At 39.3% G+C, this 25118-nt stretch overlaps 1 protein-coding gene across 8 annotated transcripts in view; it reads right to left on the bottom strand.

The window, feature by feature from the left end:
• Positions 1 to 105: 105 nt before the first annotated feature.
• Positions 106 to 25118, bottom strand: part of LOC129725459 (probable serine/threonine-protein kinase DDB_G0282963) — a 102141-nt gene continuing 77128 nt past the window's right edge. For 7 of the 8 annotated variants that reach the window (XM_055681369.1, XM_055681377.1, XM_055681337.1 and 4 more), the window contains 6 exons: positions 12545 to 13988; positions 4724 to 5803; positions 4440 to 4561; positions 3352 to 4200; positions 3150 to 3290; positions 106 to 2587 (listed from right to left, as the gene is read on the bottom strand). In XM_055681369.1, coding sequence (XP_055537344.1) covers positions 2516 to 2587; positions 3150 to 3290; positions 3352 to 4200; positions 4440 to 4561; positions 4724 to 5803; positions 12545 to 13988 — 3708 coding nt within the window. In that variant the 3' untranslated portion in view covers positions 106 to 2515. Of the gene's footprint in view, positions 2588 to 3149; positions 3291 to 3351; positions 4201 to 4439; positions 4573 to 4638; positions 5804 to 12544; positions 13989 to 25118 lie in introns of those variants that run through there. The other variant, XM_055681391.1, reaches the window with a different exon arrangement.

The following is a 25118-nucleotide window of genomic DNA, read 5'->3' as shown; positions in this document are numbered from 1 at the left end:
TTCTTTAGAGTAAAAATGAACAAAGAAGAAGTGGAAATAAAGTTTGGCATTTCTTTCTGCTTTTCAAACTAAAAAAAAACACTCTGCCAACAAAACAACGCCACGGTTGAGAATTTTACATCACAAAATTTTATTTACTTGTTTGGTTTTGTTTGTCTTGTTATGGAATAAATATACATTTCCCGTAGTTAGATATCATAATTCAATTAGCATAATTATTACATTAAATTTGCAGCATTATTTTATCATTATATCGCCTTGTTTTTGTAAGTTTGTTAATCAATGTTCCATGCGTATTGATAGCACTCTAAGCCTGTTTTTGCTGCATCTTTAAACTTTATATCAATCAAGCATTGTCTAACGTTTGTTCTGTCCTGTTTTTTTTTCTGGTTTTGTTCTGTCCTTCTTTTCGCTATTTCTTGGAGTCGAAGCCGTCATGTCGACCAGTTTTTGTGTTGTTCCTAGCTTGGTTTCATTAATTTCATTCACTCAAAGTGTGTGTTTTTAGTGGTTGCACTGTTGTCCAAAATCTTGTAAATATTGTATTTTGTATAAGCAGACGTCTAGTTTGCTCATCAGTTTCAGCTTGTTTCTAGTGTCTTTTCTGGATTAAATACATGATAAACTATGCATTTGTTTTTCTTCTATCGACTAGCATTTTTTTGAGAGTGTTGGTTTTTACTGATACTATGGCGGGCGGGTGAGTGGCGCATAAAAAGTGCATTTTTGTTAGGGATTTTTTTGTTTTCCTTTCTTTTACTATATATATTACTATTTGGGGGACGACTCTTTGCTTTCTTTCCGTTAGTTGATAAGTTAATACTTTTGTTTGCAACACAAAAAGTTTGGATTAGAATTTCGCAGAGATTGGAAATAATTTTTATTTTATTTTCAATACAAGAAGGAACATTTAGACATTCAATGGTTAACAAAAACACACATCCACATTGACATTCATGCTAGAAAAGAAAATATAAGCGGTATATATTTGTGTTTGCGCAGGTGCAAGGACGTATGACAGCTAGATGTTGGTTATAGTTGATTATCAGGTAAAGCTTGTTTATCTTTGGTTGATAGTGAGTTATGTACTTTCAATGTTTTTGTTTTTATATATGAAGTTTTGAGCTTCCCAACTGAACATCAACTTAAATATTAGAAGACAGTTTATGCAATGATCAAAGTGCAGTCGTGTAATGAGTCAAGTAACAATTTGATATGTCTACACAAACAAACCTATTGTCGACGTGGTATTGGAGGTTAGGAAAAGTAAACAGGAAACTGAACAAACTTACTGGCCATTTTGATTCTAGCTCGATTCCCGTAGCACACGAAAATATATTCTTTCATATTTTTGTAGCTCTGACTATTTCTTAGGGACGGTCCAATCAGTTTTGTTTTACTTATTATAGTATCCGGATTCAGCAAAACCTATCTACAATACATAACCTATAATATATCAAAAAGCATCAAATTTCTTAGCCTACTGTACTCCACAACAGTGTAAAGTGTGTTCAATATGCATCAGGGATTCCTGCCTGTTTTCGGACAGGACCATATTGGGTTTTACAGCCATGACGGCTATTATGCTGTTTTTGCTCGAGCAAGAATGGATGGATGGAGCGGTTCAAGTCATGTAGAAAAATATAATCAGATTCTCTCAGCTATTTTGCGCAAAGCCACTACTAAATGGGTAAAGAAGCCGGTTTAGTGCAATATGAAAATTCGGGTCCTTTCAGCTACACAGTTAATACAATCGTCCTTGTCTGCATACCAAAGTACAGTACGTATGTGTGTGTATGTGTTTTGTTTGTTCAAGATCGAGTTAATATATGGGTGTACTTTATATATCTTTGACGAAAAGATGTTAGGTTCAGTGTGTGTAGGTCGTTTCGTGCAGGCTTCAGTTAGACATTTCAACCTGGCCATTGAATGTCGGTAGGCGCTACCCAGTGCGGCATTAGCTTATCGTTAAATAATGTCCAAAAATATATGTATTTTGTGTTCTGGATTATTTTCCGTGTTTTTCTTAATTTCACAAATCGCTAGCTTTGCTCGCTCTTCACTGTCTGTACGTTTTGTTTCTTTGGTTTCAGCACTGCTTATGATTTTATGTTGATATTTGTTTTCTTTTGTCTCAATACAAAAAGCTATATTGAAGAATCAATTGTTCAGACAGCTAGTCATTTTTTGTTCTTATTGCGATTTTTTTCTTCTGTTATCGTTTACCACTGCAAGGCTAAGGCGTGATTTAATTCCAATGTTTATTTATTCCGTTCACCACTTGTCACCTGCTGTCTATAGTCTGAATACACAAATATTTTTTTATTAGTTTCATTTAGTATAGCGTTTCACAGATTTGGTAATGCGATCTTCTGTCAGTAGTTCAGTAATTAGAGCAGTTTATTGTGTCTCTGCGTAGAAAGCTATCAATGAAAGGAATTTTTTAAATGTGCTGCTTTGACAGAAAATATAAGCCAATATTGGTAAATGCAATACTTTCCGAAGACTGTTTCCTTTAGATGTATACTGGATTCTCTTGGCCTGTTAACAAACGGAACATTGACGTCGGCATTGTTTTCATCAGAATCTGTGGAAGAGACATTTGAAAGCATAAAATTATGAAAATTCTTTTAGAAAACTTTAAAAGTTTCTCAAAGAACGGATAGATGATTAAAAAACTAATAAGAGCTTGGGGTAATATCGTTGTTCAAATTGTGCTTAATTTGATCCATACTAATATTTCAAACTAAATCCCATTCGAACGAAAGTATCGAAAATTCATAATTTCATTTTTGCTTGAATCAACAAGAACATTAAATTACCCGTTTATTCAGCACGATCGAAAATGAGATCATGATTTTTAAATTCGTTCTTATCAATTTATACATTTTTGTAGTTCCTAATTTGACAAATGCATATGCGCTAGCGCTGTTGTCGACATGGAGATGTGGTGCAAACACGGTGACAGTTGGTGCTGGTTGTGTGAAGCACTGTTATAATTCGTACGATGATTTCATTGAAAATTTGCTCAAAGTGGATCTGTGTATAATGTTGAAAATGTAATACTAAGAATGGAAAAAAGCAAATTCCCTCTTGAATTAATTCTTCTTGTCACAAATTCCCTACGTAAACTTATTCTCAAAACTTACCTCACCAACCGACGTTGCGAGCAAGTTCACAATTTTCTCATGTGGAACAGCCACCACGCTTTGGTTGTTGATTTCTATGATCCTGTGTCCAACCCGAACACCCCCTCGTTCGGCAATTCCTCCGCGAAGTAAACTACAAATCTGCGAAAATATAATAACATAGTAATTCTTCAGAAAAAAAACTTCATCGCAATCAACCTACCACTCCATTCTGCACACTAAAACCCAGCTGGTACTTGGTGTTCGGTCGTTTGATCTTCACCTCCACAACCGGGGCGCACGGAACGACTGTGAACTTGACGACCGTTTGATTCTTCGTGTTCTTGATGTAGCTCTGGCAGGTTGACAACGGAAGCCCAACCAAACTTAATCCGTTAATCGCAATAATCTGATCGCCAATGTTCAGCTGGCCACATCGAGCCGCGGCACCGGACGAAGCTAGGTTCGCTATGACCACCGTCGGAAGCATCGAACCCCAGCCGGACTCCACGATGACGACCCCTAGAATTTCTCCCTTAGCCTTCGGAACCACCACCTCTTTCTGTAGTTCCTTTTTGGCAAAGATTTCCAACTCGTCGCCGAAGATCTCCTGGCTATTGAGCACCTCCTGGTAGTCCATTTCCTTCATGAAACTGTGATCTTCAATTCCGTTTGCCTTGAGGAACTCCATGTAGGCCACCTGGAAGGCCTGACCGATTGATTGAGCAATAAACTGCGCCTCCTCACTTTCGAACACGTGGCAAATCATTTTCGGTGTGCGATTGCCCTTTGGGCCAACTGCACTTTTCTGCGGCGGAGTGGTGTTCGCTTGGTTGGTTCCTGTTTGTGCAGGACCACCACTACCTCCGGAGTCTCCGGAATCAACGTCCTGTGGCACGAAGCGCCGCCGTGCCATCAGAACCACCAAGTCACCAATATCCGCAATATAGGAGATGGTCCGCAGTGCGTGGTCCATCATGATCTCTTTCAGGTCCGTGTTCAGAACCATTATTTTTTCCGTCGAAATAAACAGATCCACCTCTGTGCTTGGCTGTGGTTCACCGTCCGGAGACTGGAAGCGCAAATTAATTAGAAATATTTATTTTAAAATGAACTTTCAGTGCGGTTTTTTTTCACAACTTACCAAGGCCTATTCATGATAAAAGCGTTATATGGCGTAAATGTGCGTCGAAAGGGAGTAGAAAGAGAAAGAGACTTAGTGAAGAAACGAATCTTGATTGTTGGGGCAATGATTTAGGTCAGGGAAATGTGGATGATCTTCTCGCAATATTCTGAGCTGCCTATAGTTACCTTTATTCTGGAAACGGCTTCTTCGGCCTGCATCATACGTGTCGATTTAGTGGGCTGACCTTCACATACCAGCTGAGTCGAGCCAAGATACCGAGCTCGGAAAAGTACTCCCTCGATCAGCACTGTCGGAATGCTGCGGGAAATATTATAATCAGTATACTTACTTTTTCTAAAATTATTTTACATTCACATTACTCACATAGTAAAGTTTATCCAGGAGAGCATTCAGTAAAGCATTATCATAAAATTATCGTTAAAAATTGTAATTTTACACGATGACTTACCTTCCTTGTTTTTTCCTTTCTTCTTCTTATCCGTATCCGACTTGGAGTTATTAGATCCATTCGGACTCGTACTTTCGTTGGTTTTGTTGTCCAACTTGTTCGGAGACGTTTGACGACTGTGATCCGGTGAAATAGCACCGGTGTCGTTCGGGCCATTCAAATTGATTAGGTTTCCACTATTATTGCTGCTATTTAAGCTGCTACTATTCTGGCTTGGTGCATTTCCTCCTGACCCTAGCAAAGCGGGAGATGCTTTGCTAGAAGTGACAATCTCCGGTAGGGTTTGACCCGGTTGGTTTGGCTGGGTAACAGCACTCGTAGGTGAAAGTAACGTCGAAAGGCCCTGTCGCAGCAGAGAGCCCTGATTGTTGTTGGTTTTACCGGTGTACATCGTATTGCCACAGGTGGCAGCCCCTGGGCCGGTTTGCTGCTTCGGAGACAGTTTGTGCAGCAAGGATCGGGCCCTACGATCAGCCCAACTCTTGCTATTGTCATCGTAGAAGCCCTGATCGTCCAGCCTTTGATGGCCCAGGAGCCGATCCGTCTCTAGATCCGTGTCCGGATCTTCATCATCTTCAAGAGCACTTAAGTTCTTCGCGCTAGATCCGAGCAGCAGAGAGTCCTTCTCTGTCGCCATGTTGGTAGAGCGCTCGGTTGGACCTCCCGTGGTGGGCGTTGTTGGTAGTAGGATGCCGGGTTTGTTTACAGTGGTGGGAGAAAGCGTAACCAGTTTGCCGTCGCCACGTCGAGGAATCCAAACGGGTGAGATTGAGGGAACCGGAGAGTCTACTAGCTTCTCCGGTGGCAACATTGAGTGCTTGTCGTAGTTCTTAGCATTGGTTTGCTGTTGTTGTTGCTGCTGATGCTGCGCGGATGTGCAATTCGATTGAGGCTGTGTCGGGGACGCTAGAGTTTTGGTACGCTGCAAGCAGGTCCGGATGTCCTTGAGAGCTGCCTGCACGTCAGATTGGGACGTGTGCTGGTTGTGCATTTGCTGAAGTGTTGACTGCGGGTCACAGTCTATCGAAGACTTCCGGTGTGGTGCTGGAGCTGGTGGAGGCGGTGTCGATTGGATTGTATCTAGAATGAGAAAAGCATTATCAGAACATGTTTTATATTACATTAAACTTAGCTTAGCTAGACTGATTTCACATATCATTGAGTGCTACTGCGTGATTGGTCCGCATCAGTAAAATTGCACAACTGAACTGAATGAGGCTGGGAGAGACCGACCATTCTCATTGTACAAGTTTCAGTGTTTCAATACTTTTCAATGATCAACAATGGCGCCGCGGCGGCCACGTCCTTGCAATCGGGTGGGAAGAGGGGAAGAATATGTTAGCTTCACCATTGCTGTTTGGAGATCGTGTATACTAAATTTTCACAACTATCACAGGAAGTAGATTTGTTTGTTGGTCATGACAATAAAGAAAATGGGTCCACTTAAGGGTAATGTAGCTTACCTATTTGTCGTTTATTCACAAGCTAGACCACAAAACACACATTTTTAGACTTTTTTTTTGTGAAATATGTTCACGTGGACGAATAGGCGTGGGAAGAGGGGGTTGTTAATGTCCACGAATGTCGATTTGAAAATATTTCTGGGTTTTGTCAGATATTTATTATGTTTCGCAGAAAGGTAGTTACTGTTGAACAGCAATCGAAGATGAGTTATGAGCCTTAGGCTGAGGACATACTGGCACGGCTATCGATGCAAAGGCGATTCGCCTTGCCGTAGGTTAATTTACAGCTCTACTTAGAGCTGTGCATTTACCTACGGCAAGGCGAATCGCCATCGCAACGCAAGATGTACCAGTATATCCTCGGCCTAGTAAATTATTTTTCATTCTCTTTCCATACCTTCATTAGGTTATAGGCCCAGTGCTGTGAAACGGAAGTTATCATCAAGAATGAAGATCATTAAAATAAGCGAAGAAAAACCTTGGCTGTATGACGGAAGTAGCTTTAGGAACTGGAAATTCCGAATGAAAGTATTTTTTGTAAGACAAGGACTTGCTGGATCACCTGGAAAAGGACACCGATCAAATTTCTGTGGAGCTTGCGAACGACTCTGCTAATGAGAAAAAACAAAAAAAGAAGCTACGGGATGACTGGATGGCAAAGGATCGCAAATGTACGAACTTGTTGGTGCACCGAATCGCAGAAAACCAGCATGAATACGTGAAGGACAAGACGACAGCAAAGCTTTGAAAAGTGCGTTTGCGTCATTCAGCGCAAATAGTTTCAAGAGATGCGGCTCGAAGAAGGGGCTTAAGGCTTTTCTGCTGCTTTAAAAGATGAAGGCGGTTGAAGTAAAGACGGAAGAAGAGGACGTAGTTTTCCAGCTCCTAATAGCTTTGCCGAAGTCGTATGAAGCTCTCATCACGGCTCTGGCGACCATCAAGACTGACGAACTCACTCTGGACTACGTCAAAAAGCGTTTATTGGATGAACAAGTGAAACGTTCCAATTCCAATCATTAGGAAAACGGAAGGAATTCGGCTTTCACTGGAAGAAAGGAGGAATTCAAATGCTGCGGATGTCACCAGTTCAAACACAAGCGTGCGGACTGCCCTAAAATCGTGTTGTAGAACGTGATGAGCAAGAATAGAAGCCGAGAGGAAAATTTGGTCGAAAGCAGTAAGGTGGTGTGAACTTAGCTAGCGAAAATGAGGTGTCGTTCATTGTTACCACGAGCAATGCAGCGTTGACAACGGCAACTCATGATATGAAAATCCAGTGGTTTCTGGATTCGGGCGCAACGGACCACGTGCTGAGGGATAAACCGTTGTTCGAGCCCTCCACAGCGGAAAATTCAGATAGTAGTGATGAAGTCTGGTTAGATGCTGAATACGAATGAGAATAAACATGCTGGGAAACGAGTAGAAGCAGCCACTTATAATGAACGAGGTGTTGTACGTGCCAGATTTGCAGTGCAATTTGTTTCCGGTTCGTCGATTGGAGGACAACGAGATGATTGTGACAGCATTTGAAGAAGTAGCAGAGAAACAATCGCGTCGACTACTGGAACTAATCTGTTCTAATGTCTGTGGACCATTCACTTTAGCCACGTGAAACAGGAAGCGCTATTATGTCACGTTTATAGATTATTTAGCCACTTTACGGCAGTCTACTTGTTGGAAACCAAGGATGAAGTCCAGGAGGTGTTCGAGCATCACCATGCGCAAGTGACAGCCTTCTTCGGCGTGAAGGTGGCACGACTCAGATGTGACGGTAGAGAATATTCAAGTAAGTCGATCCGGATTTTTTGCCACGCCGATAAAATTCAACTAGAAACTATAATTCCGTGAAGATTCAAGAAGGCTTGTTTAAGATTTATGTATCGATCGAGATCTATGTATCGACCAACGAGCAAACTGCAGATATATTCACGAAGTCGCTACCATGAAGAGTAGAACATGGTCTAACGGTTTGATCAAAATGTAGGTGCGCGGTGAGGTAGCATTTTTGTGCTGTAGGGATGGAGACGAAAGGTCGCTAAGTGACAGCTGGCAAATTTTTAAATAACAACAGTCCATTCGTTTTCGTTTTCGCTTCAAGTCGATAAAATACTAATGTTTGCTACAATAAGTGCTGTTTTCATTCATTTGAGTTCGAGAAAGTAAAACGTAAGTATATTACAAGCTATTCACCATAATAAAGTTATTTGTTATTGCGGAAAAGTAACTTTTAATAGGATCTTTCATATAGTATATACGATCCTGGCCATCACAACACCCAGCTCACACAGCACAAGCACATCCAGGTTTCTGCTCACAGCAGTTTTCAAGTACTAATGGCCAGTATGTGGACAAGACGTTACAGTGCAAGTCATTAGATTTCGGGCAGCAGGAACCCACTCAATTTTTAACAGAAATCTGAAGAAATCAGGTCGTGCTAGTAAACATTAGGAATGCGAATGGACTGTAAACGGATATAATTCTTTAAACAGATCTAATCAGTTAGAAATAAATAAAGAGTGAAGATTTTTTAGAAAGCGAATTTGAGTTTGGTTTCTTAACTATAATTATATATTAAATGAAATACACTAATAGCGAATTTCTTTATTCCACCAGCTCACCTCGTTTTGACCTGGAGGCGCACTAACTGCTGTCAAAGCCCTTCTTTATTCACTCGATTTTGACCCAGTTTTGACCTGCCGTGCTGTCCGAAGCGCACTGTAAAATTTGTCAGCTTCAACCCACCACCGCACGTGCTAAGTTCGTAAACAATTATCTGGCATCTCTTTCTTACTTGCGTCTTAAATGGCGATGACGTTTTATTATTCCTTGGCAGTTTTGCCCGCACGCAGTGGAATAAAGAAATTCGCTATAAAGTCGCTTTTTACGCGGCTTTTTTTTACTCTGTTTTTTTTACGCGGCTTTTTTTACGCGGATTCCGGAATTCGAAAGTGAACAAGACATGGGTGCTTCTCGTTGCAGGTTCCTAATTTTCATGTCGATAAATTTTTGAACTAAACCACTAGTGACTATTTGCACATCCATATCCTCTTACAACTGATTTACTTCCTAACTAATTTTCCTCCACATGTGGATCATTGGAGAGATTGTTCCAGTTTCCACCTCTCGCGAATTATACTTCATTTATATTTCACCGATTGTCCTAAATACGAAATACATTAAAAAACTATAATAACAAAGTTTGAATGGTATCTCACCTAGTCAAATTCCAAATCTCGGCGAATTCGCGTCTTGAATAAAATTTTCTGTTCCATTCACCACAGTTGAAAATTAAATTGTTATTAATGAACAAATCGATGCCATGTCAACTGATTGCCTTTAAACAATCCGTTACACCATGTATCTATACATGATGGTCGCTACCACGAGGACCATTTCACCTACTGTGGACAAAATTAGGATTTAATCAACAATATTCTGGGCAAGCCATGAGTTATGAGCCTAATCAGTGTTGTTATTCTCACTCATGAACAGCATGCAGCACCTCAAGTGAAGTTCTCGTAGCTGCCAATACACACACTGGAGTTTTCTCCATTAAAGCTATTTCTCGTTCTTTCTTGCTGTCTTCTTGCTCGCATTCGCTTCCGAGATCATATGCACACACGCGCGCTTACTCTTTTACTCGTGTGTAGTCCCTTTCTCGCGAACCTAACCAGCCGAGTACAATTGTTTCAAGATGTGTTACGATAGTTGCGGAGAGACAAAAAATAACAGGAGAGTTGTGTGCAAAGCCACGACCGCAAGGTTGAAGTAGAATACTTTTACAAGAAAGATAACCCGGCTGCTTGCGTGTCAGTCATTTTTTCTAGTAAATAAACGTTGACTTATCAGATCAATCGAATTTGGCGCTTCAACAAGGATTGACCATTTTCAATAATATAGTGAGTTGCTTATCATGGTTGGGGCTTGACAATTTTTAAATTTTGAGATGAATTTCTTTTGGATGTCGTGCTCATGACTGGAGGAAAACATAATTCAGTACGTTCTGAAACACGGAATTAGAGTAAAATTTATTTACAAATTTAATGTAAACTAAATCAAGAGAAAACATCTGGTTTTTATTTCATCCTGAAAACGACAATTTGTTTTTCAATTTAGTATCGGATAAGATGCCGATTACATCTTTGCGTTATCACTGACAGTGAGAACAAAGTTGTGATAAAGTAAACAGTGAAATACTGATATAACACTCAAAACTAAACAGCTCACGTGTTGTCAAAATGAGTCAACTTTTCATTGAATGCATTTACTAGTGCCCACTATCGCACAGAGACTGCATTTCACTAAAGTGCCTCACTGCATCAGCCGCTATCGATGCAGAGATCCGCTGCAACTAGTGCGCTATCCATAGCCATGTCCAGTTGTGGCCGCTATACGCTGCCATTGGTATCCATTGTCCCTGCATCAGCTGGCCCAGCTACTATCGTTGCTGGAATCCGTTGCAACTAATGCGCTATACATTGCTACGCCACAGCTGTGACCGCTTTTCGCCATCGCTGGTATCCACTGCACTGCTAGTGCTACTGCTAAGGGAGGGCGACTGCTGTTGTCGCTTTCTAGAACTATTATGAGCGGCTTCGGCTGAAACAGGCTCTTTTATAGGCCAAATAGCATGTTTAAAATTGCAAGGTATATGATTCTGTCGACCGTGCTTGGGAAGCAATCATATAACGACCAGTCCGAGTTCGAATTTTTCGTTTTGACAAGGCTTGACTATTTTCAATAGTACAATAGTGTGAATAATAAAATTACGAATATCTTCTTTTGGGAAGAGTTTTAGAAGATTTTCCAATCTATTGCTTAAAGAACGAAGGAAATCCATCCAATACTAACCGATTTATTAGCATTTGAAATTGGACATATTTTTCACTTTTTTCGGTTTTAGATTTTCATTTCACATCTCTATGTAGCCGAACTTCCTGAGAGAAGTATTCTACTTCAAAAACATATTTCAAGTTGGGTAACGGACTACTTCGGTAGCGGGTGGCTTCCGCAGGCATTAGATTGCTATAAAAAACCGATACCCTACAAGTTCCAGTATGCGATACTTTACAGATTCTTCCCCCACGTTCGGCTGTCGGTGCACGAAGCAAAACCGGGTAGATGAAGAAAACATTTTCGTTTTCGAGCACAGTTTAACTTTAGTCGAGTACTCCTACTCGCTAGCAGGAGCTCGCATACTCTTTTACAGTCGCTGAGTAGCAATACAAAAGAGTTATCGTGTCGATGCGTGCTTGCTGCTACTCAGGAGAATACATGAAGAAGAAAGAGTATCTCGAAAGCGTATTTGTAAAGAACTTGAGAAACGTAGCATATGTCTCGTTCTCAAGCAGAACGGAGGAGAAAGGTTTTGGTTCTCGCTCGATTTGCAGCGTTGAGCCTAATGCCTAATTTTTTGGTAGATTTTTCCGAATTTTCAAACCTTCTACTAACTTATCAGCCATCCAAAAATGTATTTGTTTACTGAACATTGTTATTTTTTATCTTCCAAATAAAACAGTTATTTAACATATTTGTTAAAATGCATAGTTTTCCATCACATATATAAACGCCAATATCTCAGCTCCCCGATAAGATATCAAGTATCTTTTTTTATGTAGATTTTCTTCATAGATCCCGCTTTGCAATGAAAATTTCAGTTCTAGATCAAACTTTTTTTATTTGTATTTTGAAGGGTTTTTTCTAAAAATTAGTATTAGTAACCTAATTTATGTACGACGCCTTATCTCCGTAACACTGTCCGTAGTATACACTGATGAATTTGTAAAATATTCTCTTGTGGTGCAGTACCTGCTCTGATTAATTTTCACAATTGTTGACTGTGAGCGCTCTATCAATTACTCTATTAAACACCTATATTAATTTGTAATAACTTTGTTACTTCAAAGAGAAACTCCCAAAAACGCCCTCCCCTTGCGTACATATGATTGGACTAATTTGCCTCAGGCATAGATAATTCATACTGGAAAAGCGTGAGTTTATTTATATCAAAACGGCTAAAGGAATTTATAAAAAGCTCACGTCTTCTACGGAAACGTAACCTACATATACGCTATAACCTACGGTCTCTAGGTAAAGCATCTAGAAAAACTTTTTATGGAGTAAAAAACTTCTCAATTGGAAATTGAGCAAAAGTTTGAAAAGGTCATTTATCACGCGAACATAAAGCAAACAAATCATTCTGCGATAACATGACACTTACACAGCGTATCTGTAATCGACGTTCGGGATTGTTCAATGCACAAGTTTTTTGTAAAATATAATGCTTGTAAGCATGTCTGAACTGCCAATCAATGTTGCACTGTTATAGATAGTTTGTTAAAAAAGTTTCAATACTCACTGATAGTGTACAACGACTCCAATTCCGGGTCCCGGTTCTTAAAAATCTTGTTGTTCTGCAGTGTGCTCGAGTTGAGTCCCCCGGAAATTGTGCCGTTCATTCGGATGCCATTGCTACCGTAGAGTCCCTCTAGGGAGTTACTGTTGTGATTGGTCGCCGCTATCACCGGTGAAGAACTGGCCGGCTTAACCGTATGACTCGTAGGCGATGTCAGCAGGCTGTACGAATTAGTCACCTGTTGCAGCTTGTGGCTGCTGTTGATTAGATCCGGCGTCGGCAGAGCAATTGGATTATTGTTTTCCGTATCCGACACGTGCCCACTGGACAGGCCATCCTCCAGCACGGGCATACTGGTGTAGTAGCGGGAATAATTATTTCCCCCGCCCAGTGTAGGCTGTCCACTTCCAAGGCTGTCACTGTTCGGTAGTGTTGAATTGTTTACGCCGGCAGAGGAAGAAGTTATAACTCCATTATTCAGATCATCGCATATAACTCCGCTGCCGCCATTTGCTATCATGCCGAAATCGCTTCCGTACTTGAGCGATATTTCGCTATCGTAATCGCCACAGTTGCTCTCGTAGTCGGTCGTGTCCGGTGAATAGTTAAAGTTTTTGCTTTGTCGGCGATTCAATGGTTTCTTTCCGCTGCCGCTACCGCTACTTTTGAGCCTTTTCCCGTTGCCATTAGTCATGAATTGCGTGGTGTCGAGATTGCTTTCATTAATCACATCACAGCTGCTGGCACGACTTCCGGGATCCAAGTACATACTAAAATGTTGTTCGTGATCCTGGTACTGGCCTGAATACTGTTGCTGCTGTTGCAAAGCCGCATGCTGTCTGAGATGCTGTTGTTGTTCCTGAGTCTGTTGTTGTTGGTGCTGCTGTTGCACCCGTTGCTGCTGATGATAGCTCCGATGGTGCTGATTCGCGCTATAAATATCAATCTCTTCCTCATCCTCGCCATCGTTATCGTTCTCGTTCATACCACCAGTGGGGACATTTTGCGGTGACGCATTTACAGCACTCCCACCACTCGCCGCTTTTTTCTCCTGTTTTTTCTTCCGGAAGCTGCTGTAACCTTCTTTAATCCGCGGCTTGCTCTTCATATTGATCATGTACTTCAAATTGTTTCCAACACCGCCTGCCAGGTCACCGTCCTCATCGTCCTCTTCCTCGTTTTCGTCGCCATCCTCTTCCCCGTCGTTATCATCGTCGACAACGTCGTCATCGTCTCCGTCGGCGTCGCTGTTATTATTATTGATTGGCGATTGGCGTGCGGCAGCCGGTAGAACGACTTGGTCACGCTGCTCTCCTCTGCCGGCGGTCAGCGCCGTGGCTGGCGTCATCGTCAGTTGCTGCTGCTGGTGTTCCGCACCGGCCCCTCTGATGTAGGTCGTCTCCTGTGCTTTAGCGTCCAGCTCGCTCGGATACTCATAATGGATGTCCTACGGGGAATCAAGCGGAAAGAGAAAGCAGAAATTTAGGTTAACATTGTCGGGACATGGCACATTCTGTGGAATGCCTTCGAGAGGCGACCCCAAAAATGCATACGACGAACCAGCAGTATAAACGCTGCACTTTGAGACAAATTTAAAGAATCAAGAAAATTGTGAAAAAAAACTAAATAAGCTGTAAAATTATGTTATTTCAATCGTTAGTTAGAACCAGAACTAAGCTTCAAATGATCACTATTGAAGAATTCCAATTCACCATGGATAATGGACTACTATTTTGATAGGGAGCGTTGAGTGGGTTAATTGAAGTGGTAATTATATATACAAAATATCAAGTGTTCCTCATTTAATTTTATTTCTTGTGAAGAATGTAACGCATTGAATTTTACCTTTGACTTCATTCAGATAATTATTGCGTAAAGGTGTTTATCGATATCTTCCATACATAACATACTAAGGCTATTACCGATGCATTTACCCTAATGCAAAATGCTCCAGCATTCCTTGCTGTCGCACTTGCATCGACCGACACAACTGCATGATAATCGACCCCCCATCTCGCAGAAGGGGATGATGTTCTTCGTGCGCTTCATTGAGTCTCGAAATGTGTTATTTTCCCGGGCTTCCCCGCGGGGAATTTGGTTAAGTGCATGACAGAATGCACGCATTCCATGCTCGAGCAGACAGCTGGTGGCAATATGTACAGTCGTTTTGGATTGCCTCTTAGTATGTGCTAGTGAACGACTGCCTGACAGTGAATTTAAGCAGCGCAAATCTGTATTTCTTATATAATTACCGAAAAATCTGAGTGTTCGATTATTTCCTAATCGTCATAATGGGCATTCATCACGCGATAGTAATAAACAAAATGTAGCTCTGCTTTTATAACATTCTAACCAGGATAATGTCGCAACTGGTGCGATTCGCCATCAACTGAACACAATATTTATTTCAAGTCGGGATCATTTTCTAGCCGGTTTTATTATCAAACCCACTGCTTGCATGCCGACATCGATTCCGTATATGATTTGGCCTATATAGGCTAAGTGCTTTCATAAAAATGAACAACCCCTCGGGGGAGCAAACAATTCCCGGTGGCAGCAAATTGCCGGTTGTGATAAAAAATGAATGGAGCTTTATTAGTTTCAGCACCATTCACGTCGCAGGTTCATACGGTGATATATATATGAGACATTTGCATAAGGTGTCAATTTCATGCCTGAGGCAGTGTTTTGTTGTAATTAGTAGTCATTTTTTCTTATAAATATGGTACGTTTGTGCCTAGGTTTATTAGTAATGTAAATACCTACAGGATGCCACCCGAACAGCTTAAAGGCAGGGTGGTTTTTTTTCGTTATTTCTGAAATGGATAATTGAACAATGACTCCTTTCTGCTGCCTCCCGCTCTCTTCTCATTGCCTTTTCGAATACCTCGACATCGAAATACGTTACCTTCCAGCCACGGACGGTTGGAGTTCTGGGTCTTCCCGTCACTTGCCGCCTTACGGTGCTGGTTACACAATATCAAACCTTTTGAGTTTTGGATTTTCGGCCTTGCAGTCTTAGTAGATCTAAATGAATATATTCTGCACATCCGACGTTTCGGCCTTTTTCAAAGGAATTCTAAATTAGATGAGTTTACTTAACAAGTTAGGGATGAGCAATAGAATAAGTCGGCAGTGGAATGTGATACGATATAGATTGTGGAACAGTACCACCGTCCCCCGTAGTTTAATTTGTCAAAACACCATGCCGGAGACAGGGAGATTGCGGGTTCAAGTCCCGTCGGGATGCGGTATATTTTTACAAATCTGTATCATATTTCCAATACAACAATATCGCACGCTAGCCTGGGGGCTAATGCGGTCTCGATCAACTAGATTAGTTGAGAGAATTCGTTATCGATATTGTTTTCGTACAACGATACACCGTGCCCCAGTGCTGAGTCGAGAAAATTTCCAGCTCGAAAAGATCCTCGACCTGATCGGGAATCGAACCCGATATCACAACCGTGTGGGAGAGCTAGCCGACCGACATCGCTAACCACAGAACCACGGGGACCACATATTATCATTTCCAGTTCGCTTATTTTTTGCTTTCCCTACTGCACATACTGTCTGCATAATTAACTTATTTAACAATATTCTAAAATAATTGTGGTCTATTGTTCACTTACTAAGGTATCGTTTTTTGTTTAGCATGAGCTTCGCTGTTTGTATAACCAGAATAAATTACCTAGGGCATTTTGAGCTGAGTTGTTGGTGAGTCTATTGGTTGAAACTATGGTTGTTAATCATGTTTGTGTGAGTGGTTGTGTTTGGCTGTGAGGTGTTGATGGCTTACTAACAACCATAGTCTCAACCAACAGACTCACCAACAACTCTCCGAGAAAAATATTTGCTCCGCTATTCGCACCAAAGCTTTACCGGCTTAAGTTAAAGCTCACACACAAGGGCCAAACAGTACAGTCAGTGAGTGAAATCAAACATAAAGAAGTGATACCGAAAATCGAAGAAAAATTGCCGATATAGGAAACGTTAAATAACGATAGTAGAATGGTAGTAGTAAAAACACAAATAATAACTAACAGTTTAAACAAAAATCCCCCTTTTCTTCATCTAAAAATACCCTAGTTGATTGATTCTGGTTATACAAACCCGCAAAGCTCATGCGCTAAACAAAAACGATACCTTTGTAAGTGAACGATAGACCACAATTATTTTAGAATATTGTTAAATAAACTCATTTATTTTAGAAATCCTTTGAAAAAGGCCGCAACCAACGACCGAAACGTTGGACGTGAAAAAATATTCGTTTAAATCTACTGAGACTGCAAAGCCGAAAATCCAAAACCTGAAACCACAAACAGTGGTCACGAAAATGCTATATCAAACCTACAGATGGTCGCTATTGATGTGTCCATCGACTACCCTCCAGTTCGTGATCAGTCCTGGGCCAGAGAACGTCACGTGGATGATCGATTCCGCATCATTTCTGCTAATGTACCTTTGGTCTAAACGTCGGCCAGATCTAGGTTAAGCTTTGCCTAAACTTCCAACAAGAACTGACCCCTCTGGTTCCTAGAGCCACTTCCTAACTCAACAGCCCAAGCGTTTAAGTCAGCCGCCACCACGAACGGTGTTAAGCCTGTTAGCTTCTTAGATAGCAGGTCGACCATCAGGATGAGCCTTTCGGTATACCAACGTGGCAGAGCATAACAACTGCAGTGGAACAGTCCGTTCACCTTAACAGCCGCGTACCCTTCTTTTGAGGTTGACACAATCTCCTGAACCGGGAGCCTGCTCACCGTCCATATGCACATCACGTTGAACTTATCAGCAATAGCATAGCATATAACAGCTGCTAAGCCGCGTAGCAGTGGTTTTGGTTCAGTTACATCACCCTTATGCCCGTGGTTTTGCAGCCCACAGTCAGATTCCAGGAAGGTACTTGTTGCTTTTGCGAAGATTCGGCGTCCCTGAACAGTCTACCTACCTCAACTTTGCGGTTACCAAAAAGCTACTTAGTTTAACTTGTAGTGATTGATGAGTGCGAGGATAATTGAAAGTAGAAAATAGAAGAGAATTACGCAAAAGATTAAGTGTTTTCCTGTTATAGTGGTCCCCGTGGTTCTGTGGTTAGTGATGTCGGTCGGCTAGTTCTCCAACATGGTTGTGATATCGGTTTCGATTCCCGATCAGGTCGAGGATCTTTTCAAGTTCGAAATTTTTCCGACTCAGCATTGGGGCACGGTGTATCGTTGTACTTATCCTACAACATGCAAAATGGGCCCAAAACAATAACGAATTCTTTCAACTAATCTAGTAGATCGAGACCGCATTAGCCCCCCAGGCTAGCGTGTGATATTGTTGTCGCCTGTTATCTATATCTCTAGTAATACCGCTTTTTTCTGATATGAACCTTTTTCTGATATGAAAATTTTTCTGATATGAACCTTTCAATTTGATGGTTTCGCAAAAATAAAAACAATCTAATTATCTTAAACTAGTTCTCGGAGATTTTGAAGGACACTAGAGGAAGTTTTATGTTACTCTTGAATTCAGTTCAGTAACGCGAGTATCTGTCATATGCTAGCAATTCAATCTTCCAGTCTCTTAATCAATCTATCTATCTTAAGATATAAAAATGAAGTTCTGTCTGTCTGGTTCTCATAAACTTGGAAATTAGTAAACCGATCGGCGTGACATTTTGTGACAGTAGTTTTCACGTCTATAAGAATCAGAGAGACATACAGACAGATAGAACTGCTTTTTAAAAAGATTAGATTGCTTGTAGTAATTCAAATCGCTGATTTCACGAATTAAATTATTGGTTTACCATTTTCCATACAAAAATAGTAATAAACAAAATCTCGATTTTATTACTTCCCCTATTTTATCACCTCAAACATTATCAAGGAGTTGATATAATCGGGTGATTACTGTATTGTCTAGAAATAGGAACTTATTGTTGAGCGCATTTTTTCATCGTACAAAAAAGTGCCTAAATTTTGCATGGATACTCTTTTGAAGAAGACGAAACTTTAAGGCCTTCTTAGTGGAATTCGAAGGTCTATTTATATATATATATATATATATATATATATATATATATATATATATATATATATATATATATATATATATATATATATATATATATATATATATATATATATATATATATATATATATATATATATATATATATATATATATTCCATTATCTCCAAACTCAAAGTCGAAAAAAAATTTCGATGTAACACCAGATCTCAACGTTTCATGCATTTCCAAGATATTTGGCATCAAACCAAAATTTTTGACATCGACGATTTCATGAATTCTTTTCTTCGAGCATAAAAGTGAAACTTTGACGGTTTGGAGGCACGTGTTCTCGAAGTCCAATTGAACTGAAATTTAGCATGGAGGCTTTTTTCGACAAGACGAAACCTTTTAACAATACTTCTAAGCGAAACTCGAAGGTCAAATTTTTCTTATATATGTCTTTGGCACCCTACTCAACATATTCTGTAGGGGAGGATTGTACAAAACGCACTAGTTAAGCATTTGCGCGATTTATAGCGCGTCTAATCATTCTCAAGCGACATCGAACGTGTCGGGTTATTGTAGGATCTATAAAATGCATGTTTCTGACGAAGTTAATACTGAAATACTTGATTTCAATGTCTTTTTTGGTAAAAATTACCATTGCCACCAAACAAGCCCGTGACCAGAACGCACCACAACAAAGGCCAATATGCTCAAAAGCAGAAGGCTAACATGCCACTAGCAGTAATCAGCACGCGAAATAAGAAGTGCTTGAAGTCTCAGAAGTAAAATCAAGAGCAATGGAACGTGCCCTAAGTTGTTAGGTAATCTCGTGCAAGCGCTTCTAAGTGCATTCTGTCCCAATTTTACTTTTGATCATTTTTAGGTAAAATTTGACAAAAGTTTGTGAAATAAATTGAAATACGGTATGGAACTACTTCGGCAGGGGTTTTCTTCGTCATATATTTCTCATTAGAATGAAGCAAAATTTATGACGAAGAAAACCCCTGACGAACTAGTCCCACACCCTACTCATAGTATTATGAATACCAAAAGTGTAAAGGTTGGGAGAACCACAGTTTTTTGTATTATTTACAAGTCAGTTAATCATAAAAGCTTATATAAAATTCATGAATAATTACATATTGGACAGAACCACAGCCAATTGCACAGTTTTTTAAGTATTTTAGTTATTATGACACACTTTATTATATGAGAACTGTAGAAAAGCTGGGTTTTTATGAGAAAAGCGAAGAAATTCGTCATAAAAAGCCACATGTGTGTGTATTTCGGGGCATTAATAGCATGGGCCAACTGGTGCGGTATTAGCATGTTTTCTTTCAAGACATCAGTTTTTATTACGTTCTAACAACAGGTTAACAAATTGTTCGAATAAGATGGTTGTTTCAAATTTTTCGGAAAATCTTTCGAAACATCAAATTAGACTAATTTCATGAAAGCTGAAGTTTATATTCTTTTTAATCTTTCGCAAACTAACAAATTTCTACAACTTGATGATCATTGATAAAAATGCAGCTGTGATTCCAAAATGATGACGATTCTGGTTTTCGTTCTTCATATATTTTTCCTTCCGGTGTTTCAACATGAAGTTGATTGAGAAAACGCAGAAACACACAGGATGTCTCTTGCCATTAACGGCTGGTTTGGAAATTTTCGCAGTTGTTTTTGGGCGAGGTACACGCACCGTTGCCGGCTGGGATGACGAAGATGTTGTTTGGTCCTATAGCGCTGATGCGCCAGAATAATTTTCTGAAGCAGTGTCCATGTCTGAATCTAGTGGCTCAATGTCGGAATTTACATCTATAGTTGGCGATGCACTTTCACTTGATTCGGAATGAACTAGAATATCATTCCTGCGTCGCTGTTTAATCACTTTTTTAAAAGCTTCACTTGCACGATTCATTTTTAATTATATCTAACAGTTTTATACTCTGGTTATTGTTCGTTGAGCAATGGTGAGACTTATATCGATACTCGGTACAAAAGTATTGAGTAATTTAGCATTGATATCGTTAAAAGTGCGATACTCCTTCATCGATACTTTTGACGTAGGACTACGTCTTTGTTTTCTATACTAGATTACATTTTGTGAAATTGAAAATGAAACTGGCAAATGTTGCGTTAGATTTCAAACGATTATAGCAAGCGAACGACTTAATGCATCTTAGTCATTTATATGTCGGCGGATAGATAAAATGTGTAACAATTGTTTGAAATAATGTTTAACATTGTTGCTTCACTGCTTAATGGTGAAAAGAGGTGAAAAGTTCCAAGGTCAAGCTTTCCCATACATTGCCCTCGCTATTGGCTTACTTCCCGAGCACGGATAACAATAACATGGACGGAATAAATTCCACTGCCTACATATTTTGACTCAACAATGTGTTTTGTTCCGTTTGTTTTTCTCGAAACTGCGTGGCCACGCCCTCATGGCAAAAATCTGCGCTGAACTCGATAGAAAAGACTGCGTGTAGAAAATTCAGCTTCAATTTAGTTTGTCACACAATAGCGAGTGGAGTATAGCTGTTAGAGGTACGCAACATTGAGAAACCAGAGCTGCATACGAGTCAACTTCCAGGCATTGCGGAACATGTTATTTTCATTTTGCATACGGCAGCAACAGTTACCATCGTACGCTGCAGGATATTATGCTGGCACAGCTACTGGAGGGCATAGCGGAGAGCAAATTTTATTCTGCGCGGCTAAGCAAAATATTCAATGCTACCGTTGGTGCGATCTGTAGCACGCATTTCGAGCTGAAGATTATGAAATCGTTTTTTTTTTTCAGAAATATAAATGCTTGAAGATAAGAGTTATGAGAATTTTCAAACTACTACCGGTGTGAAATGTTCATCTATTTCTCAATAATCATTTTTAGAATAACGACCAGAGCGCACCAAAGATAAACGGTAGTGTTGCCTATGAATAGTTTATCACAACAAGATATAACCCTCATTTCAAAAATTTTCCCTGCTAAATTGAGTGATTTTCCGGTTTAATTAATTCTTTGTGCCCACTAGAACACCGTTATCAGTAACGAAAATCAGTTCTTTTAAGAACCAGAGTGATTTTCGCATCGGGAAGCAAAAACTTTCTTTTGATGCTTATGAAAATCACTCAGTAGTATCGAAGGTGTTTTGGTTTGTTTCTCTTTCTCTAAGCTGCGTGGCCACGCCCTTATGGTAAAAATCTACGCTGAACTCGATACAAAAGACTGCGTGTACAAAATTTAGCTTCAGTCTAGTTTGTCACACAATAGCGAGTGGAGTATAGCTGTTACAGGTACGCGACATTAAGAGTCAACTTCCAGGCATTGCGGAGCATGTTACCTTTATTTGCATGATATTTTGAGGGGAACAGCGGAGAGCAAATTTTATGCGCGGCTAACAAAATATTCAATGCTACCGATGGTGGTGCGATCATCAGCGTTCTGTAGCACACATTTCGAGCTGAAGATTTTGGGATCAGTTCTTTTCAGAACTATAAATGAAGATAAGAGTTATGAGAATTTTCACAACTACTACTAGTGTGAAATGTTCATCTATTTCTCAATAATAATTTTTACAATAACGACCAGGGCGCACCAAAGATAAACGGTAGTGTTGCCTATGAATAGTTTATCACATCAAGATATAACCCTCATTTCAAGAATTTTCACTGCTAAATTAAGTGATTTTCCGGTTTATTTGTTTCTTTGTGCCCACTCGAACACCGTTATCAGTCAAATATTAGTAACGAAAACCAGATGATCTAAGAACCAGAGTGATTTTCGCATCGGGAAAGCAAAAACTTTCTTTTGGTGCTTATAAAAATCACTCAGTAGTATCGAAGGTTTTTTGTTTTGTTTCTCTTTCTCTAAGCTACGTGCCTAATGGCAAAAATCGATACAAAAGACTGCGTGTAGAAAATTCTGCTTCAATCTAGTTTGTCACACAATAGCGAATGGAGTACAGCTGTTAGAGGTACGCGACATTGAGAAACCAGAGCTGCATACGAGTCATCTTTCAGGCACTGCGGAACATGTTACACCTTGATTTTGCATACTGCAGCAACAGTTACCATCGTACGCTGCAGGATATTTTGTTGGCACAGCTACTGGAGGGCACAGCGGAGAGCAAACTTAATTATGCGCGGTCAAGCAAAATATTCAATGCTACCGATGCACAGTGGTCCAATAAGGCAAAAAGCGGAACTTAATTCCATAGCGCCTTTCACCTTCATCCTAGCTTAATAAAGTCTTCGGAACAATTGTTTGCATGAATGACCCGCATAATCGCAAATTGTCAAAAAGTATGAAAAGTTCACTATACTAAAAATAAAAGATATAACTTTTTTATGTTAAGAGATAGAAGAATAGTTTATTTAGCAAAGTTGTAGAAGATTAAAAAGTATGAAACTTTGTTGAACAATTGAAACCCCTATCTTTTTTTGGTACAAAGTTATAAAGTATATAACATGAAACTTACTTAAAAGTTAGTTTTTTGTACTTAACTTTTGTTAGTTGCATTCTACACGAAAGTATTGTTCGCAGTAATTGTTAGAGCACACCAAACACACATTTTTGCCAAAGACCATATATCTCCAGGGCTTTTCCTTACAAAGTTATATCATATTTTAACTTATTTTTTCAATAACTTCAAGAACGTATAGGTTAAAAAGGGGCAAGTGGAATCATGATGTCAATACTATTTCTTGAAGTTAAGCTTAAGTACTATAAACTCCTTTAGGTTCCATTTGTCCCATTCCACCCATATTAGAGTACGGCGAGCTTATGTTACAGTAGGTTTTCATATATCCAAAATACTATTTTTTTGTGTTAAGAGATAGAGAAATGGTTAATTCGGCAAAGTTTTCGAACGTGCAAAAATATGAATCTTTGCTGAACAAACGAAATTCCTATCTTCATTGGTTACCGAGTTACAGAGTATTTTCTGTAAAAGTTACTTAAAAGATAATATTTTGCGTTTAACTTTTATTAGCTTTATTTTACAAGAAAACGTTGTTCTAAAGAAGCATTTGGGCATACAAAACACACGTTTTTGTTGAAGGCTACACATCTCCAGGACTTTTCCTTACAAAGTCATAGCATGTTTTAGCTTATTTTTTCGATAACTTTAGGAACGCATAAAGTAAAAAGGGGCAAGTAGAATCATGATGTTAATACGTTTTCTCAAAGTTTAGCTCGAGTTCTCAGAACTGTTATAAGTTTCATCTGTCCCAATTAACCTAATCTTTATTCTATATGTTGTTAAAGTTATCGAAAATATATGCTAAAATGTGCTACAACTTTGTAAGGAAAAGTCCTGGAGATGTGTGGTCTGGAACAAAAACGTGTGTTTTATATGCCTAAATGATTCTTTAGAACAACGTTTTCTTGTAAAATGTAACTAACAAAAGTTAAGTACAAAAAACTAACTTTTAAGTAACTTTTTTAGAACATACGCTGTAACTCTGTTCCCAATGAAGATAGGAATTTTATTTGTTCAGCAAAGATTCATATTTTTGCACGTTCTAAAACATTGCCGAATAAATCATTCTTCTATCTCTTAACACAAAAAAGTTAGTATTTTGGATATATGAAAACCTACTGTAACATATGCTCGCCGTACTCTAATATGGGTGGATTGGAACAAATGGAACCTAAAGAAGTTTACCGTACTTCAGCTTAACTTCAAGGAACAGTATTGATATCATGATTCCACTTGCCCCTTTTTAACCTATACGTTCTTGAAATTATCGAAAAAATAAGCTAAAATATGATATAACTTTGTAAGGAAAAGTCCTGGAGATATATATCCTTTGGAAAAAATGAGTGTTTTATGTGCCCTGACAATTCCTCCGAACAATACTTTCGTGTAAAATGCAACTAACAAAAGTTAAGTACCAGAAACTAATTTTTAAGTAAGTTTCATGTAATATACTTTATAACTTTGTACCGAAAAAGATAGGATTTTCATTTGTTCAACAAAGTTTCATATTTTTCAATCTTCTACAACTTTGCTCAGTAAATTGTTCTTCTATCTCTTAACATAAAAAAGTTATTTTTTTTATTTTTAGTATAGTAAACTTTTCATACTTTTTGACAATTTGCGATTATGCGGGTCATTCATATAAACAATTGTTCCGAAGACACTTTTAAGCTAGGATGAAGGTGAAAGACGTCATGGGATTAAGTTCCACTTTTTGCCTTATTGGACCACTGTGCGATGGTGCGATCATCAACGTTCTGTAGCACGAATTTCTAGCTGAAGATTATTGAATCGGTTCTTTTCAGAACTATAGATGCTTGAAAATAAGAGTTATAAACATTCTCGCAACTACTACTAGTGTACAATTTCTATATATTCATGCATCGTTAGTTTTACAATAACGGCCATCAAATATGAACGGTAGCGTATCCTATGAACAGTTTATCGCAGCATATAATATATACATTTAGTCCTACGTCACCATTTCATACAACCCCTAGGGCTGTATACCTTGTAGTATTTATCGGCGATTACACAAGACTCTCAAGAGAGCAAACAACACATATTGCGATACTTCAGAGACC

Source organism: Wyeomyia smithii, chromosome 1 (genome assembly GCF_029784165.1).
Source record: "Wyeomyia smithii strain HCP4-BCI-WySm-NY-G18 chromosome 1, ASM2978416v1, whole genome shotgun sequence".
Classification (NCBI taxonomy): domain Eukaryota; kingdom Metazoa; phylum Arthropoda; class Insecta; order Diptera; family Culicidae; genus Wyeomyia; species Wyeomyia smithii.
The sequence above is the reverse complement of the archived record's forward strand: the minus strand, read 5'-3'. Positions and strand labels throughout refer to the sequence as shown.